We start from the raw sequence: 19147 nt of genomic DNA on the forward strand, positions 1-19147 counted from the left end.
TCTAGCCCAGGCTGTTCTCAAACTCATTTTGTAGCTAAAGATGACATTGAATTTCTGATCCTCCCACTCTGCCTCCCAAGAGCGGGATTACAGCTATGTATGTATTCTGGTTTATCCAGTGCAGGGGATAGAACCAGAGCTTCATGCAGCTGGAAAGCTATTCTTCCTACTGAGCCACATCCTTGGCCTGGAAATGGGTGTTTAAAGAGGCCACAACCTGTCCCAAGGTTGTGTCCTTTTTATCACTTTCTGAGCGTGGTGCCTCCTGTAGTTGGTTGGGAGACTGAAGCTGCTCCATTGTGTCCTTGGTCCCCTAGCTGATGATGTCTTCCCTGTCATTTCTAGGACTTCTGCCATGGCCAGGTGATGTGGCCGCCCCTGAGCGCCTTGCAGGTGAAGCTGGCTGAGCCCGGGCAGTCCTGCAAGCAAGTGTGCCAGGAGAACCAGCTCATCTGTGAGCCGTCCTTCTTCCAGCACCTCAACAAGGAAAAGGACTTGCTGAAGTAAGTTCCTCGACCGTGGGAGGACACAGGGCCTGCCGCCTCTGTACTTCTGCCTTAGAGTCCGGTTGAGAGGTGCCTGGATTTGCTCTCCCAGCTGTGGGCTTCGGGGAGACAATGTGGGAAAAGGGGGAGCAGGTTGCAGCCCAGAAAGAGCACAACTCTCACACTCACACGTACACACATGATATGTGTATGACCTGGATTTGTGTGATATGTGTGTGCATGATGTCTGTTTCTATGATGTATGTGGACATGCATGCATTTATGTATGTCAGTGTGGGGTCTTCACGGACAATGACGTGTGTGTGGAGGTCAGAGTACCATTGCAGCTGTTCCCCACCTTCCACCTTGTTTGAAACAGGCTCTTTGTTTTCTCTAGTGCTGGCCTGTGAGCTCCCACGCAATGTCCTGTGTCTGCCTCCCATCTGGAAGTAGGAGGGCTGAGGTTACAAGCCACACCGCCACACCCAGCTTCTCATGGGTCTGGGATTGGCTACCTGTCACTTCTGTTCTCTTACCTGCAGGATAAGAATATTCTCAGGTGCACTGAATTACTTCTTGGCTCTGGCACAACAACTGGCAAAGCATCTGTGAGCCAGACTTGAAACTTTAAGTGACTCTGATCAGTCTTTTTGTCATCACAACACCACAAGTGACAAACGTAGGCTCCGAGGTTCTTCAAAGGGTGCCCCACTTGGCCAACCCAGAGTAAGGGTCCTGGCTGTGTAGAGCGCAGTTAGGGGTGAAAGTAGACGTTCTTTCCTCCTCTGCCTCCTCCTCTTTCTCCTCTCCCCCTTTCTTCTACTTATTTTAAGACAGGGTCACATGTAGCCCAGGCTGGCCTTGAGCTCACTGTGCCACTGGTGATGACCAGGAACTGCTGGCCCTACTGCCTGCACTTCCCAAATGCTAGGATATTGACCACCATGAACCACGGTGCCAACCTCTTCCTTGGTGTTTGCTTTGCTTTGAGACAGTGTCTCACTCTGTAGCAGATGCTGGCCTAGAAGTCACTATGTAGCCCAGTTTGACCCTGTACTCAACTGGGATTGCCAGTATAAGCCACCATTCCCAGCTAAATATTAAGTGTACATCTAAAACTAGTTCAATAGTACGTTGCTTTGTCCTGGTCTTCTCAAAAGCGGCCATTGCTTGCACATCGGGGTATAGATCTAGGGTGTGTGTGTGTACACATATGTCTGTGTGGGTACACTAATATCCATATGAAGACCTCAGCTACCATGCCTCAGGTGCCTTGCTTCTGGGGACAGGGTCTCCCGTTTTCCTGGGACTCACCAAGTGGGCTAGGCTGGCTAATTAATTATAAAGTCCCAGTGGTCTCCAGCCCTGGGGTTACCAGTGCATGCTGCCCGACTGGCTTTTTTTTTGTTTATCTTGGGTCCTAGGCATGGAACTCCGGTCCTCATGCTTGCACAGCCCTCACTTTGCTGACTTGAACCATCTTCTCCAGCCCCATTTGGCTTTCACCCACCACGTTCACCCCACCTCTCACCCTGCACTTCCTGCCTCCTCCCAGACGTTGAATGGGACACACATTTCTTCTCCATTGTTTTTCCAGCAGCTGCACAGAGTCCCAAAGCACAGCATGCTCATCCCCTGTTCAAGTGTTCAGGCTGCTCTCAGCTTTTCTCCACGACAGATAACGCTTCCCCCAAGGAGCCCATCCTCAGAGCTGGTCCCCTACACGCGTGCTTTTCTTTGCATGGCTGAGCTCCCTAGATGTGGAGGACTTCAGAGTCAGGCAGAGGATACCGTCTCTGAAGCAGGGCAATGGGATATGCCCCAACACCACAAAGCAGACGATCCAGCAATGTGGGGTGGACAGGTCCTGCCCCAGCACCTCTGCCTCATGTACTTTTCTCTTCCCCTTAGGTATAAGGTGACCTGCCAAAGCTCAGAACTGTATAAGGACATCCTGGTGCCATCCTTCCACCCCAAGAGCAAGCACTGTGTGTTCCAAGGGGACCTCCTGCTCTTCAGTTGTGCCGGGGCCCACCCCACACACCAGAGGATCTGCCCCTGCCGGGACTTCATCAAGGGCCAAGTGGCCCTCTGCAAAGACTGCCTATAGCACAGCCACCCCGGGTTCATTCAGGTGGCAGAGGTGGCTCTGCTGGGCAGGGCCAGGGGGGCCGAAGTCATTCAGGGACTCTGACCGGAGCCCGAACTCTTTGGTCCAGGGCTTGGATTTGGTACTTCTCCAGCTTGCAGTCAGTGCATCCCAGGAGTTTACACCAAAACCGCAAGAGAACAGAGGTCAGACCAGGGGCCTGGCTTCTCCCTGGTGCAACGAATGTCCTCTCTGTCCCGGAAAGTGTCCAGGCAGCTGCTCCGGGTTTTTTTTTTTTTTTTAAAAAAAAAGGAAGGCTAAAAGTCTGGAGACGCATTCAACTGAAAACAGAACAGGAAGAGGAATTGAGCCGATTGGAAAGAACTTTGGGGACATTCCTAAACCCATTAATTTATTTATTTGGGAGGGTGGGGGTTGGGTCGGGAGGGAGGAAAGGGGTTGACCAGTTTCCTTTTTGTCCCCACACTGTTAATCACCCATCTTCAGGATCTTCTTGTTCTGCTGGCCTCACGCAGGATGCAGAGGGGCTGGTGGCGTGCTGGACGGCAGCCTTGGGAGCCTGGCTCCTGACAGCAGGTGGCAGCACAGAAAAGAAAATTATCATTGTGAGTAGGGATGTGACTCGGTTTGCGGAATGCTTGCTTAGCATGCATGGAGCCCTGGGTTCCATCCCCAGCACTACATAAAAACAGGTGAACACCTGTAATCACAGGTAAAGAGTGGAGGCTGGAGGATCAAACATTCAAGGTTAGCCTTGGCTACATAGCAAAGTCAAGGCCAGCCTAGGCTACGAGAGATCCTGTCTCAGAAAACAGTTGGTTTTTTGTTTTGTTTTGTTTTATTTGTTTTTGTTTTTTGTTTTTGCTTTGCAAACACAGCCAGCCCCTGTCAGAGCAGCGTCCTAGAGCTGATGATCCTGTATGTTGCTTGGCAGGTGGCAACTAAAAGGCAGATAGCCTTGGTGGGGACATGTGCCTGTGTGTCCTGAGGGCCCTGCCAAGTGCCAAAGACAGGCTGGGCTGTGAACAAGAGAGGCTGCTTTCCTGTGTGTCCCCTCCCCACCCACCTTCATAGCTTGGCCCTGATTTCTGGTTAGAATTCCTCTGTTGCAGAAACACGGGATTGTGTAATTCTTCTTGGTGGTAAACTGGCCCTGCCTCGCTCTAAGGAGGAAAGTGGAAACTGAAGACCCCAAGAGCTGCCCTTGAACTTGGAGTGTGTGTGTGTGTGTGTGTGTGGCGTGGGCGGTCTCCAGCCTCAGAACAGCTAAAGTTTGGGTTAGAATGAGTTAGCAGCGTGAGGGGTTCGTACTGTGTCCCCATCAATGTCCCCTATTGCTGAATTCCAGGGAAGATGGCTTCCCAGGACCTTGATGGTTTCTGGGGAGGTGAGGACAGTTTGGAATCAACACTAGGTGTTTTCTTGGCTGCTCCCCAGTGGGCATGGCTTACAGAGGGCCGGAGACTGGAAGTGGGTTTTACTTGAAGCACTATTCCAAGGAGTTTGGCCAGCCCAGTAGAGGTCCCGTCAGCGGGCTGACCTGGTCATACATGCTGGGATCTCCACTCTTCACACCTGGAGCCCTTTTGTGCGTGTCCGTCCCTGCTGAAGCGTTGTGTCTGTGCTCTGTACATTTGTGAGTTTCTGGAGACACCTCCCACACTTCTCTCCATGCTGGTGAACGAACCAACCCTCTTCTACCTCTTGCTGTTAGCATTGTCCTGTTGGAGTAGACTTCCTGGCCTGCTCGTGCTACCCAGTGCCTCCTAGTGGCCAGGTGGAGCCTGGGAAACCTAGCAAGGCCCAGGACTAGCAGAGCTGTCCAGAGGCAGCAGGAAGGAGGATTCGGCTTTGTGGTCACCTGACCAAGGTGGGGAGAGGTGAGGCATGGGACTTTGAGGTCTGGGAAATCTTATCTGCCTGGCTCTTAATGTCTACCTGGGTGCAAATGTCACACCAACTACATCTCCAGCTTTTTTTTCCCCTTAGGCCCTGAGATAGGCAGCTAAGGGGCTGAGCTTCAGTCCTAGAGAAAGAAGTGGAGTGGGGAGGGGGAATGTCAGGGGATTCTATCCTAAGACTGACAGGTTCTCCAAGACCTGGCTAGAATCATCTTTGCCCAGGTCGAGCCACCATGCAGGCGAAAGTTTAAAAGCCTAGCTATGAAACCTGTCTATTAAGCCTTGCAAAAGTGGTTTCCCGCTGCAAGATGGAAGAAAACCGGCCGTCTCTTTGTGAGGAAGATCTTTCCCTGAGAGCCATCCTCTTGGCTGCACACCAGATCTGTGGGAATCTGCTAGTTTCCAGACCAGCAATTCCTAGGCCTCTCCACTTGAGTCCACCACGCTATGGGTGACAGTGCTGGCATTCAACCAGCAGGGGGTGCCCCACGCTGAAGTGCTCCCCATGCTGTAGGTGGCTGTAAAGGATCTTGGAGAGGGGAGGCAGCCTTGCCCCCACCTGCAGAAGCTGCCTGGGCCTGAGCTCAGGCTCTCTCCACCTTCCTATTCCTCTCCAGCTCAGAACCCAAGTCACGTTCTTTCTCCCATGGAATAAATTCCTCTTCCGGTTTTAGCCAGAAGCAAGCCTCACTTTCCGTGGTGGGCTCCAGTTCTTGAGGCTAACCAGCTGCACTCTAGTTGTGAAGAGAATTATCAACAGGTGGGGTGTCCCCTTAATATATACCAGCTCCCAGGGCCCAGAGTTAGCAAGGTGTGGCCAAGTGACCCTCCAGGAGAAACTGACAGTGGGGGGTGGGGTACTCTGCCTGTCGGGTGTGGACATCAGCAAAGAAGGAACTCACAGCCTTGGCCGGGAGCCCATCACACTGACAAAGCATTGATGATCCTGGAGAAACCTCGGCCTGTGTGTGATCGAACCTTCCGCAGGGGAGAAACCCGAAATCAGGACTTGTGTTTTCTGGCACTGCCATCAGATCTTGACCCGTCTTTGGAGTTCTTTCTCCTGTGTGATGTTAGGCTCTTCACCTAGGGGAAAACCTTTCTGTAACGCACTAAGAGAGAGAATGCTTCTCTCCAGAGCGAGAACTGCTGAGAGGACCAGTGCTTGGACCCCAGTCCGCAGCTCGGGCATTTCTGTATGTGCTCTGATTTCCTGTCCAAAAGGAAATGTTGTGAAGTTTTTGCTTTGTCTGTTTTAGACTTTTGTTTCTGAGATGAATCACTTGTTTTAGGTGCCTGGTGAGTGTTTGGAAATATTTGCCTTTTTTTGTTGTTTTTGTTGTTGTTGTTGTTGTGGTGGTGGTGGCGGTGGCGGCGGCGGTGGTGGTGTGTGTGTGTGTTTGGTGGTTCATGTCTTCCTGACATGTCTTCATTTCTCTTTGGGGTTGGAATTTGAAGGCTGACAGCAGATTGTTCCAGCCTGGGCTAACTACATATATCCACAGTATGTATGCACACACATGGCTAGTTATGTTCCCAGTGTGTGTATGCGCACAAGACTGAAACATTTGGTGTGTATGTGTGTGTTTGTATATGTTCCCAGTGTGGGGTGTCTGTATACACACACACACCCAGAATAGGGCTGAGGGAGCCAGGAATCCCTTAGCTGGCATCCTCAGGACCTCATAGTGAACAAGGTAGTGAAGGGCCTCATTCCTGTCACCCCGGCCCTGGCTGACATGTTGCTGAGGCAGGAGATTAGCTTTGAGGTCATCTATGTGGAAGGAGTAACCCCCAAACACTTCAACTATTTAGGATGATGGAGGTGAGCCGTGTCCACTCCCTTTCTTCTCTTCCTTGGTGAATGAACGTGGGTGTTGCTGCAGGACTGCTCACGGTAATGACCGATCAGTGAGTTGGGTTGCACTGAAACTGTATGTCGTCTATAGGTGAGTGTGTGTTATGCTTCAGACCAGGGTGGGTCACCTAGATTGTGTGTGATGAGACACCGCCACCCTCTCCCAAACTTCTTGACTGAAAAAGAAAAGCCAAGGATTTTGCTAACGACAGGCTTGGCTACGTGTGTTATTATTCCAAGCCTGGACTCTTTTATTTATTTAAAACTATTTTCCTTTCCCCGTTGGCTTTCTTCTTAGCCCATCTGTCCCTGTGTGGCTTCAGGGTATGTCTTCGTTAGAGTAGACGGGTGGCAGAAATAGATTTAGAGTCATTGGGGAAGCCAGCGGCTTGGAGCTGAGGAGTTCCTTTCGTTCTCGTTGCCTTCGACAGAAAGTGCAGTCAAGTTTTTTTTGGTTTGGATTTTGTTTTTTACATATAGCAAAAGACCAAATTAGCTGTATAGTCTTGGATACAGAAAATAAGAATTAATCTAGCTCTCCTAGCATTTAGGGTTCTGTGGGGATCCCATAGCACAGTGCCTGGCTCGTAGGAAGCCTGGCTAATGTTCAATATTGATATTAGTAGTTTATCATAAAACTTGAGAAATAAAGACCTGCGCTCACCCCCTATCTGTTGATTCAAACATGATGGCTACACAAAAATCTTGTTGAGTCAATCAATGGTATAGGAATTTGTTGTTCCAAATGTTTCAGCTCTGTGCCTACTCTGCTCACTGGAATTATACCGTTTTTCTTGAATGTGCTGATTGGGATATATGTCAGTCTTCAGCACTCCGTGAAACAAGACTGAAAGAATTTATTAAAGGAAGTTGAATCCACCAATATGTTCTGGAACATTCCAGGGGTTTCTTTGGGGAACTTTTTGAGCTCAAAATTAAAAGTTCTCTCACAAGTTGCACTCCTTGAATTAGAGTTTAATTTTTATTCCTCTATAATGCGATAATAGAACCAATTTGTTTAAGGGAAAGAATGAGCTGAATTTACAGTTCCCGGGAAACCCTTTTCTGCCCCCTGCTGGACAGAGTGGCTTCCAGCAGGTTGGTTACCTCTGCCTCATTCCCACCCTAAGAGTAATCCCATGACCTGCCCCTCCCCCCCAAAAAAATCCACCACTACCCCCAAAGGAGCCACATGAGACCCCACGGCAGGGATTTTTGACTTCTTTCACAACTGGACGCGGAGGTGACTTGAATACCACTTTGCTGTTTATGTTTTGCGGATTTAGCCTCTTCCCTGGCCCAACACATCTGAGTGGATTGCAGGTACGAAAGGGGGAGGAGAATTCCCTGGAATCCAGGGTGTTTTCTCGGGCAGTCAATGATTTTACGTTTAAGGGATGAAATGATTGAATTTTTCTTTTTCAGAGCTTCATTCTGCCCCAGGTTTTGAGGCTCACAGGGCTGCCTTCACCCCAGCCCCACCCCTGCAGCAGGGACACACATGCAGATGTGGGTTGCAACTGGGACACACGCAGGTGTGGTGGGTGCACAGCACGCACAGCAGCCCATGGAAGCTGGAACACAGCAGACATGGGGCACGTCATTCTCCCCACCTTGAACCCAGTCCAAGTATTACAGAAAATAACGCAACCACAATGCCAAAGGACATGGTGACGTCATGGCCATTTGTGTCTGTCTCCAGATGGATCCCGGTACACTGTTTCCTGCCGTCACTCCTGGGGCTCAGCCACAGGATGCTGTCAGTGAGGTGTCACTGCCCCCTGCTTGCTGTTCCAGGCAAACAGAATACTGCTTTGTTTTCCTGTGCTGTAGAAAAACTAGGGAGAGCTTTATTTTTCAATAAACCTTTCTTGTGTGACAGGTGGTAGTGATTGGGGCGGGGCGCTAAAGCTGCGTCTCCTGGTGCCAACACACTGTCAAAGGTCAAGCAGCGGATAGATGGGGACCGGGAAGTTCGGTAGCTGAGTGTATGATAGCTGAGTTCAGAAAACACTTGCTATGCACATGTGAGCCTGGCTCCAAGCCTCAAAATCCACTTTTTAAAAAGGCAGGCATGATGGCACATGCTTGAAACCCCAGTTCTTGAAGAGACAACATGGTTGGCGTGCATAGAAAACCTATGACCTGGGGCCAGGGAAATAAGTGGCTGCGTGGGGAAGCCCTTGCGAGGCATGCACAAGAACCGGAGTTCGATCCCTAGAAGCCACGAAAAAAGCCAAGTGTGCTACACACTTGTAATCCCAGTTCTGGAGGTGCAAAAACAGGTATATATCATTGGGGCTTGCTACTCAGTCAGCCCAGCCAAACCAGCAAGTTCCAGGCCAGTTAAAGACGCTGTCTCATAGAACAAGATGGACAGCATCCCGTGGTACCACGCAGGAAATTGACGTCTGGCGTGCATGCGCATGCATGCACGCACGAATAGGGGGAGGGCTTCACCACTATGTACTCTTCCCATACGTCTACCGCAATACTGAATGGAAAGCATTCTTTCCATCTTCCACTCTCACTGAAGGAGCTGAACTGGAAAATGAACTGCTAGACTTTTTTTTTTTTTCTTCAGAAATAGTTCTGACTGCGGGGTGCATTTAAAACTTTGTCCGAGTGGGGTGGTAAAAGGCAGAGTGCCTCCATTCACCTGAAAGAGAGGAAGCAGCCTGGAGCGGGGCATCTGTGGGCCATGAGCATTGCCCGGGGATCTCAGTCAGCGGACAGCTGGCTAAGACACACACAAAGCCCCAGGTTTGAATCCCAACAGCATACAAACTGACTTGGTGGTGCACACCCTCAATCCCAGCACTCAGGAAGCGGAGGCAGGAGGATTGGGATTCTCAAGGCACTCTCTGAAACTAGGGGCCCTCCTGGGTAATTCTCACAATAAAAAGACACTGTGGAATTCACTGTCATGCGAGGCTCAACTCCCTGAACTCCATGTCTGTTGACTACAAGGAAGGGTACGGACAGATTTGTGGAATCTGTATTCCCCAGGAATGCTCGCACACTCTAGGGGAACAAGCAAAGAGGGAGACCCCTTGGTGTCCACTGGGGAATTCATTCAGATGGGGATTCCTAGCCACAATTGCATGTCACCTGTTCAAAGTTCTTAGGTCAGAAATGTTTCCGAGAGCTTGGGGAATGGCTCGGCAGCTAGAAACACTTGCTTTGCAAACATGAGGATCTGTGTTCAAATCTCCAACATTCAAGCAGGGCATAACCGCATCTGCCTGTGAGCCTAGAACTGGGGGAGGCTGAGCCAGGAGAACCTCTGGGGCTTTCTGGACACCAGCCTAGCTCCAGATTCAGGGAGAGATCTGGTTCCTGGGGAATAAGAGTGATAGAGGAAGGCACACACACACACACACACACACACACACACACACACACACACACACACACACCAGAGAGAGAGAGCACGAGAGCCTGCTCACAATGTTTACTACCTACATGTTGGCACAAACACTAACAGCTCACACATACAACCTCCCCATACCATACAAATTGTAAAGGTTTTTATTGGCCTGACATGGCTGCCCACTGGGCAGGGCTGTGCCAGCCACAGAACACGGTGGCATGGGGGACATGTCTGCAGCACTTACACCTCACGTTCCATAAGCTGGGGACATCTCGTCCCTTCTGGACGAGTGACCTACTTCTCAGAGACCGTGAGGCAGCGTGACCCCTTAGCACAACATACAGAGATATGCAAATGCAGGTAATGATTATAATTATTTATTACAAATAAATGTATAGAGTTTCACATCTCTCAAAAATGGTTCCTGGGTTTTCATGGATGGGCAGGATCTGGATGTGGAATAAAGGGCTGTGTGCTTACGTAGCCTGTCCATGCAAAGCTCATTCATCTGCCACTAAATACTTTAAAAAATAGAATGGCCTCCCTCTGAACAAATCTGCTTAGTGTCAAGATTAGTAAAAGTGTATGAAACGGGTTGATTCACGTTAGGAGGGGATTTGCTGCAAGGAGAGAGGAGTGTGACCCTGGAGGCGCCTTGGCCGCGTGTGGGAGGTGACTCGGTCAGCTACTATCTGGTTGGCGGTGACTCGGTCAGTTACTATCTGGTTTTGGCTGACAGTAAATGCCACAGGTGGCTTCCTATCAAGCAGAGACCCAAGCCTGCTTTCAAGAACTGTTTGACCCCAGGAAATAGAACACGTCACTTCCGGCTCAAGATTGGGAAGCGTGGCAGCCCTTCCCGTGGTCAGCAGCGTCCTAACGTGTTTGACAGTGGGCAAAGGGTGAGGATGTAGGGCAGGCGCAGCCTCCAGGCCGACCTCATCCCGCGATGACAGACTCTATGAACGAAAACTTCCCCAAATGAAACTGGATGTGCAGTTAAATATTGGCACCAACTGCCTTCGTGGAAACCTCTCGTCGCCATGGTGACGCTCTTCCCCAGGGCCGTCCCTGCCGCCCCTTCAGCCGCCTTCACTCAAACATTTCGTAGTGACGCGTCTGTCTCACTCGGGGCACCATGTCGATGAGGAGCCTGCAGAAACGAAGACAGGCAGGGTCACCTTGATACCAGGAGAGCTTGGGGAAACGGAGGTTATTTGTGTATGTGTGCATCTGTGTCCTTTCCTGTGTGTTCAGGTGCACGGGTGGTGTGTGCTTATGCATGGCGGGGGAGGGGGGGCTGTGGAAGTCAGATGACCTTGTCCGTTTGTCCACTTTGATTTTCCCCGGCAGGGTCTCTCATCTTTACCTGGAACGCACCAAACAGGCTAGGCGGGGTGGCTGGGTGATGTTCTTCCTGTCTGGAATTGGCATGCACCACCTCAGCTGGCTCTCCTTTTTAATGTGGGTCACAGGGATCAAATTCACATAGTTGTGCTTCCCCACCTGAGCTGCCTCCGCCCCCGAGTCTAGCTGTTATTAATTCTGCCCACATGCCACGTCACTGTCCCTTTCAAAGCAGACATCTCAGTGGTTTCCTGCACCCATGTGAGGCTGTGTGTTCATCTACATTGTCTTAATTCCAGAACATTCTTCTTATCCTCTGTGCACACTAATGGTCACCCCTGCTTCGTCTTCCACATCTCTTCCCAAACAACCAATGATCTACTCTGTGTCTCTTCAAGTGGATCTATTCTGAAGGTTGCAGATCAAAAGTATATGGCCTTCATGTTCATCTGGCATGTTAGTTCGTCCACACTGTAAGGTGTTGGGGCACTTCATTCACTTTGATGCCTGAGTCCTCAAACCCAGAGATAGTTACAAGTATTGGCAAGGACCACCTCAGACATGGCTGCTGGGAATGCACACAGTGGTGCTGCTTTGGAAAAGAACTTGTCAGGTCCTCAAAATATGGACAGTACCCTAGTGGATGCCAGGAATCAGTTAACTTTTAAAAAATACAGCACCTCGACAGGAACAATTCTCCCTAAGGACAAGACAAGCCTTAGAGGCCATATCCAGAGACTGGCATTGGGCTACTTTTTCAGTAAGTGGACCCCAAGCCAAGATGGCTTTGCCTCCATCCAGGGTGACCCTTTGCATGGAGTAGGCCCATTTACATTTTCTTTTTACATTTTAGTGTGTGTGTGTGTGTGTGTGTGTGTGTGTGTGTGTGCGCGCGCACAGACACCACAGGGTAACTGTGGAGGTCAGTTCTCTCCTACCTTTAATCATATGGGTCCTGGAGATTGAACCCAGATCATCAGTGTTGGCTACAAACACCTTTATCCACGGAACCATCTCTCCAGCCCCAGGACTGGTCCCTTTTGTAAAGCCTTGCTAAGCCTAGGGCTGCCTCTGCCTGGCCTCCTCTGATTCCCTGCAGTACACATGGCATCAGGTGACAGGAAGGATACTCAGATGACCTTCACCTGGGCATCACGGAGACCCTTATTATAGCATTCTGGAGATGAAGGCAAGAGGATCAGAAGTTCAAAGCCATCCTTGGCCACATAAGTGACTCTAAGGCAGCCTGGACTACCTGACATGTTGTCTTAAAAATAAACAACAACAATAATAATAGTAATAATAATTCTGAACCCACAGTATAGAGGAAGAAAGGGGGGGCATTTAGTGCATAAAAGAACAAGGAAGGGGGCTGGAGAGATGGCTCAGCAGTTAAGAGCATTGCCTGCTCTTCCAAAGGTCCTGAGTTCAATTCCCAGCAACCACATGGTGGCTCACAACCATCTGTAATGAGGTATGGTGCCCTCTTCTGGCCTGCAGGCACACACACAGACAGAATATTATATACATAATAAATAAATAAATAAATGCTTACAAAAAGAACAAGGAAGAAGAAAATGAGTGTCTGAAGTGTAAAAGGCTTCTCTCTTCCAAGAGTTCCCACTTCACTCGTAGAAGACCACCCAACAGGGAAGGCTGTATCCCATGAGGCCTTTTCCAATCTCGTGAGAAAGGTCAGTGCTGTGCAGCCCTGTCCTCTGGGCACGACAGCCACCGCCTTTGTACTCAAGGCAGCGACACTGACCCACAGGCGACCCTCAAGGGCTGGCCTGTCGACATCCCTTAGAGAAGGATGGGGTCATCAGACTCTCACCTGAGATCCCAGCCTTCACACTAGCCTGCCCCACACCCTCCTCCCAGCTGCGCATATTCTACCCCAGCTGCTTCCATGGCCTCATGGGATATGCTGGAGTACATGGAATAGGAAGGTTATCTGCAGACTATTGCATATATGCAGCTATGAGGAGCTCATTTGGGTGAGGCGTTCCAGTGGTGGCGCTGGTTGAAGGTCACCCACTGAGCTGGTTAGTTGTGCTGTGTTTCATTTTGTTGGTCAATTTGACACAATTTGGGGCCATCCATGAAGAGGGAGACTGAATTAAGAAAATGCCTCCCTCGGTTGACCTGTAGGTAAGTATGTAGGGGTATTTTCTAGATTAATGATGGCCCTTTGTAGGCATGCCATCCACCCTGGGCAGGTTGTCTTAGGTTCTGTAAGAAAGAAAGCTGAGAAAGGCATGTTGGAGCAAGCCAGTAAGCAGCACCCCTCCATGGCCTCTGCTTCAGCTCCTGCCTCCAGGTTTCTGCTTTGAGTCCCTGCCCTGATCGCCCCCATTGATTGCTGTGATGCAGAAGTACAAGGTTAAATAAACCCTTCTGGGCTGGAGAGATGGCTCAGAGGGTAAGAGCACTGGCTGCTCTTCCAGAGGTCCCAAGTTCAATTCCCAGCAACCACATGGGGGCTCACAACCACCTTGCCAGCAATACATTGTATGCTTAATAAATAAATCTTTTTTTAAAAAAAAAAAAAAAAGAGCCAGGCGGTGGTAGCGCGCGCCTTTAATCCCAGCACTCAGGAGGCAGAGGCAGGCAGATCTCTGAGTTCGAGGCCAGCCTGGTCTACAAGAGCTAGTTCCAGGACAGGAACCAAAAGCTACGGAGAAACCCTGTCTCGAAAAATCCAAAAAAAAAGAAAAAGAAAAAAAGAAAAAAAAGAAAGAAAAAAATTTAAAAAATAAATAAATAAACCCTTCCCTCCCCCAAGCTGCTTTTGGTCATGGTGTGGATCACAGCAGTAGAAAGTCAACTAGAAAACCTGCATGCCTCTAAGTAGCTCCTCATCCGTGCTCCTGTGAATAAGCCCAAGAACCTGCACCAAGCGAGACATAGATGGGACCAGCACTTCGGTCCAGTTCTGGTGCCCTATTTGGGGTGGGGAGATGTTTGCTCACATTTCCCCAGGAATAGCAAACACAGCACTCGTGCCTGAGGCACAAAGGAATAAAACATCAGACCCTTCCTTCATCTCCTGGCTGGAAAAGGGGTGGGGGAAAGAAGAGTTTTCAGAGCATCCCCGCCCCCTGGGTGATCAAAGATTAAAAGCAGAGCCGTACTTGACCCCATAGGCAAAGATGGTGAGGCCGATCAGGACACCAATGCTGCCATCCAGATACCAGACTTTGGCGTTGTGTTTGAACACTTCGGCACTCAGGAGGATGGAGAAGCCCATCACTCCCCCGACAAGGGAGTTGAACCCTGCAAAAGAAGACAGATCACATACCAATGTGAAGTGGACATTTCACAGTCTAGGCGATCAAGTCTATAGACTACAGACGAACATAACAGGCTTCATTCCGTAGAAGGAACCTGCACATACACACTGCTAATGGATTGTTTGTTCTGAGTTAACCTCCAATCTGGATGCCAGCCAAAAAGCTGGCTCAGGAAGAATCCGAGGCTCTTAGTGGGGAGGTTTCCTCCACGCTACACAGAGAGAGGAAAAATGATGAAGGAGAAACAGAGCCCAGTGGGCGAGACTACACGGAATGAATGCCTGGCAGCCTTTGCTTCCTCTCCCTGTATAGCTTGCCCACTGGAGACGAGATGGGAGGCACACCTCTGGGCTGTGAAGCCACTGTCTTCTCAGGCTGCAGAGTGTCTGAACAACAGTTTAAAGACTAGGGAGGTGTGCACCCCCAGCAGCGATGCCCAGCCAGACACACTGGCACGGGTCTGTGAGTCTGTGAGCTCAGCATTCCTGTGGCAAGATGGGACATGGCGACAGCTGACTAATCCTGGAAGCTCGCTGGCCAGTGGCAAACAAGAGACACTGTCTCAAACAAGGTGAGAGGTGAGAACCAACACCTACTGTTGTCCTCCGACCTCTACAGGCATGCCCCTGGCACATACACTCACACATATGAGTATGTATGTGTGTCTACACACATAAGGGTCGGGTGTGGTAACACAAAATAGAAAGCAGAAAGACACTACTATTTTTAGTCACGCCCCACTGCCAACCATTCCATGTCCTCCTTGTTTGGGCCTTCCCATGCCTGTTGCTTCCCTCTCCTGCCAGCAGGGACGCAGTGCGCACACTCCTCCTCTCTACAGACTGCCCCACCTGCCTCCTTGTCCTCAGTTTGTTTCTCTCACGGTTCTTTCCTCCCTAGCGTGGTATTTCTGCCGTTTGTATTTTACCATCTCCCACTAGAAAACTAAGCTGGGAGGCAGAAGTTCTGTCCCGTTCCTTGCCGTCTCCCATATCCCAGAAGAGGGTGCTGATGGTGCTGTAATAATTAGTGACTGGCCACAGGACTGGGGAGAGGAAAGGAGGGTGTGTGGTGTGACCTCAGCTGTCCCTGTAGTGTGTGTTGGAGGGGAGGACCGCCTTGCTGCACTGCTCAGAAAAGAGGAGTTCCCTAGGCAGCCACTAGATGTCCACATAGTTCCACTGATCCAGCCCTCATCAGTCAGCACCACGGACAGCTGTCCAAAGCCTCCCTGGTGAGCAGCTGAGGCCAACTCAGCTTGAGGCTTGGGGGGGGGGGGGTGTCCTCTGCTTGTGACATAGCCTGACTCTTAGTGTCTTCTCTTTCATAGACAGGGACTAAGGACTGACTCCAGACCCCCCCACACGTGTAGTGTGTGTGTGTGTGTGTGTGTGTGTGTGTGTGTGTGTGTGTGTGTGTGTGAGAGAGAGAGAGAGAGACAGAGAGAGAGAGAGAGACAGAGAGACAGAGAGACAGAGAGAGACAGAGAGAGGAGAGGTCACCCTCAGCGGTCATTCGCATATCACATTCTATATCACATTCTATCCTGCTTTTCAAGACAGTCACTGAACCTGGAGCTAGCTGGGCTGCCTAGCTTGCCTCTACCTCTGCCCCTGCCTCTGTTTCTGCCTCTTCCTTAGATGGCTGTAATTACTATAGCTCCATCTGCCAGAGAGACCCCCTTGTAGGAGAAGGGGTCTGCTGCCATTATTCATGGGGGGGCAATCCTCTCTAACCATTTCTTGCGGCCACCTCCTTGCCTCCCCAGAACCCTGTCCCCACTTCAGTGGCTAACTCCCTCCCTTCTTCTCCCCACTCAAGAGACCCAGAAGGGCCTTCAAAATGCATTAGTCATGTCTCCCAACTACTTAAATACTTGATAAAATAGCCACACTTCTGTCTTTCTGCCCAGGGAACAGTCATTCCCTGGGATCTGCCCCCACTAACTTCCAGAGCCCCTTTCCAGCTGGTAGGAACCCCTTTTCCTGGAGGAAGCCAATCAGCAGTCATCTGCTTGAGAACGAATACTTTCGCTCCGCATACTGACTTTTCTTTGGAGTTTCCTTCCAGTTTGGGCATGATGGACATATCCTCAAACTCAGAGGGAGCAGAGGAGATAGCTCGGTCCGTAAATGGAGACTTGAGTTCTATTCCCCGGAATCGATGTAAAACAAAACAAACCAAAGAGCCAGGCATCGTGGCATGCATGTGTAATCCCAGCTCTGGGGAGGGAGAGAGAGGTGGATTGCAGGGGCTCACTAACCAGCCTGTCTGGTCTACTCACAAGCCAAGGAGGACAGTGACCGAGGAACAATGACCACGACTGTCCTTCGGCCTCTCCATGTATGTGCAACACAGCAAGACACTCGGTACAGTGGTGGGAAGTCGGAAGTTCAGGGAAGCCTAAGCACAGATCTGAGTATGGAGCAGCTCTGAGGATAAGGGAAAACCACATACACAGGCGCGAGGCCCATCAGTGCGGAGAGATGAGGTCATACTCTAACGATGGTCGTTGTCAACTTGACACAGTCAAGCATCAAGGGGCGGGAGAGTCTCAATGAAGGATTGTCTAGGTCAGGTTGGCCTATGGGTTTGGAGAATTGTCCCTATTGACTTAATTGCTGTGGGAATAACGCCTGAAGGGGGCAGCACCGGCCCCTGAATGTGGGCACTGGGCTGTAGCTGAGTGGAAAAGCTAGCCAATCAGTAATATGCAAGCACACGTTCATTCTCTCTGCCCTTGACTGTGGATATGTTGAACTCCTTCAAATCCCTTTCCTGATTACCTGAAATGATGGGATGAGCCCTGGGAGTATGAGCCAAATAAACTCTTTCCCCCTAAGTTGGATTGGTTGGGGTGTCTTGTCACAGCCATAGGTGGTCTTTGTGATCATGGACAGGTCTGGAGGTGGCTCTGACCACTGAGTTCATGCTCAGGCTTCAGGCTTCATGGCAGCGGAGGTGGGGGCAGCAGAAGGCATACAGACCCCAGGCCTCTGCAAGCCAGCAGAGCCTGGGGACTGATAGGTCTACCTTGGAAATGACAGTGGGAGTGCCTGTGCTGTCCCCATCCTTAGGAGCTTAGCAGGCCGTTCTGACTACTCTGGGGCCCACCCCCATCCCAGGCACCAGGTGGTCAAACACAGATGGGGGAGACACAGAATCCACAGCTTAGAGAGACCAAGGCCCCACCAGGCTCTGTTATCTTCTGCTTGAAGAACCCGGGCCACAGATACATCCTCAGAGAAAAACAATCTCAGCCTACAATCCTTCAGTTTAAATAAATTTGACCGATGTCTTGTTTGCTTTGTGAGGCAAGGTTTCATGTAGCCTGTGCTGGCCTTGAACTTACTATGAAGACAAGGGTAACCTTGAACTTATGGCCCCCTCACCTCCACGTCTCTAGTGCTGGATGGCAGGTGTGCACCACTATACCCAGACAATACCCTACTGAGGCTCGAACCCCCAAGGCTTGTGCATGCTAGGCAAGCACTCTATGAACTGGTTATGTCCCTAGCTCTATTTCTTTCCTTAAGAAAATAAAAGGCCAGGTCTAGTGGGACACATCTGTAATCCCCATACATGGGAGGCTAAATAGGAGAAAGGAAAGTCCAAGGCCAGCCTGAGCTCCATATGAGACCCTATCTCAGGAAACCAAGAGAAACCCAGTCATGCCGGGCGGTGGTGGCACACGCCTTTAATGCCAGCACTGGGGAGGCAGAGGCAGGTGGATCTCTGTGAGTTCGAGACCAGCCTGGTCTACACGAGCTAGTTCCAGGACAGGCTCCAAAGCGACAGAGAAACCCTGTCTTGAAAAACCAAAAAAAGAAACCCAGTCATTTCTGCTCTGTTTTATATGATGAAACTTAGGGTGGTAGACGCCTGCTTTTGCGTGAGAGCTCCAAGAATCACAAAGTAAGAAGTTTGGGGAATAGGCCGAGTTGTCGAGTTCATTTGCAAGACCAGCATCTACCAGCATCCAGATGCACCTGCCCTGGCTCAGAGCTCAGCCCTCAGACAAGAAACGCCTGCACGACTCACCATCTGTGATGAGAGCTCTGCTTGTCAAGACCTTCCCCAGCATAAACTTCAGCACAGCCAGGACGCTGCAGAGGATCCCACTTAAAATGGAGACACTGAACAGGAAGTCATCCTAGAAGAGAGCATTCCAGATTTTGACAAGTCATCTCTCGCTAGCGCAATCATCTTCCCCACCAGCGTTGTGTAAAGTATAAGGGATGGGTCAGACACGCTGCCGCCAGGTGGCAGTATACCGCAGGTGGTCACCTGTGCGCCTGGAGTTGAGAAAGGATTATTAAAAATAGCCAGACGAATATTTACAAAGCCATTATGTATTCCCCCTGCCTGCAGTTCTGCTAAAACACACAGCAATCATTGATTGTTACAGGATTTGTTATAATGCCAAGAATGATGTCTAAGTAGTATTCTCTAGAGAATTCACAAAGCAGGCAACTGAGAATTTGGGGACCACGTCACTGCCCAAGAACCCTTCCTCACAGAACAAACTGGTTTAGCCACAGGATCCTTTCTCTCTAGAGATACTTAAAACCCATGTGGGTTTTTTTTTCATTCACACAATTGAGATTTCAAAGATAATCTTCAAGGTGGGAAAAAATGGTGCCTAAAAATAGTCCACTGTTGACGTGATTTTCACACTTCCTGTAGGTGCGGCATTAACGTTTGCAAGCAAACGGGTGAGTCACATGTTCAAGGCTGGCATCTTCATTGCTATCTCCTGACATCAGGCCCCTAGAGATCC

The 19147-nt window shown here is 50.2% G+C and overlaps 2 protein-coding genes across 5 annotated transcripts in view; one reads left to right on the forward strand and one right to left on the reverse strand.

Annotated features, from left to right (window-relative positions):
- Window positions 1-7313, forward strand: part of Mgat5 (alpha-1,6-mannosylglycoprotein 6-beta-N-acetylglucosaminyltransferase) — a 293844-nt gene extending 286531 nt beyond the window's left edge. For all 4 annotated transcript variants that reach the window (XM_075987774.1, XM_075987776.1, XM_075987777.1 and 1 more), the window contains exons 16-17: window positions 346-503; window positions 2397-7313. In XM_075987774.1, the coding sequence (XP_075843889.1) occupies window positions 346-503; window positions 2397-2595 (357 nt within the window). In that variant the 3' untranslated portion in view covers window positions 2596-7313. The remainder of the gene's footprint in view (window positions 1-345; window positions 504-2396) is intronic.
- Window positions 7314-10088: 2775 nt separating this feature from the next.
- Window positions 10089-19147, reverse strand: part of Tmem163 (transmembrane protein 163) — a 181981-nt gene continuing 172922 nt past the window's right edge. Inside the window, exons 6-8 of the mRNA XM_075987779.1 lie at window positions 18409-18520; window positions 14209-14350; window positions 10089-10880 (exon numbers count right to left, since the gene is read on the reverse strand). Coding sequence (XP_075843894.1) covers window positions 10820-10880; window positions 14209-14350; window positions 18409-18520 — 315 coding nt within the window. The 3' untranslated portion in view covers window positions 10089-10819. The remainder of the gene's footprint in view (window positions 10881-14208; window positions 14351-18408; window positions 18521-19147) is intronic.

Source organism: Microtus pennsylvanicus, chromosome 10, assembly GCF_037038515.1.
Source record: "Microtus pennsylvanicus isolate mMicPen1 chromosome 10, mMicPen1.hap1, whole genome shotgun sequence".
NCBI lineage: Eukaryota > Metazoa > Chordata > Mammalia > Rodentia > Cricetidae > Microtus > Microtus pennsylvanicus.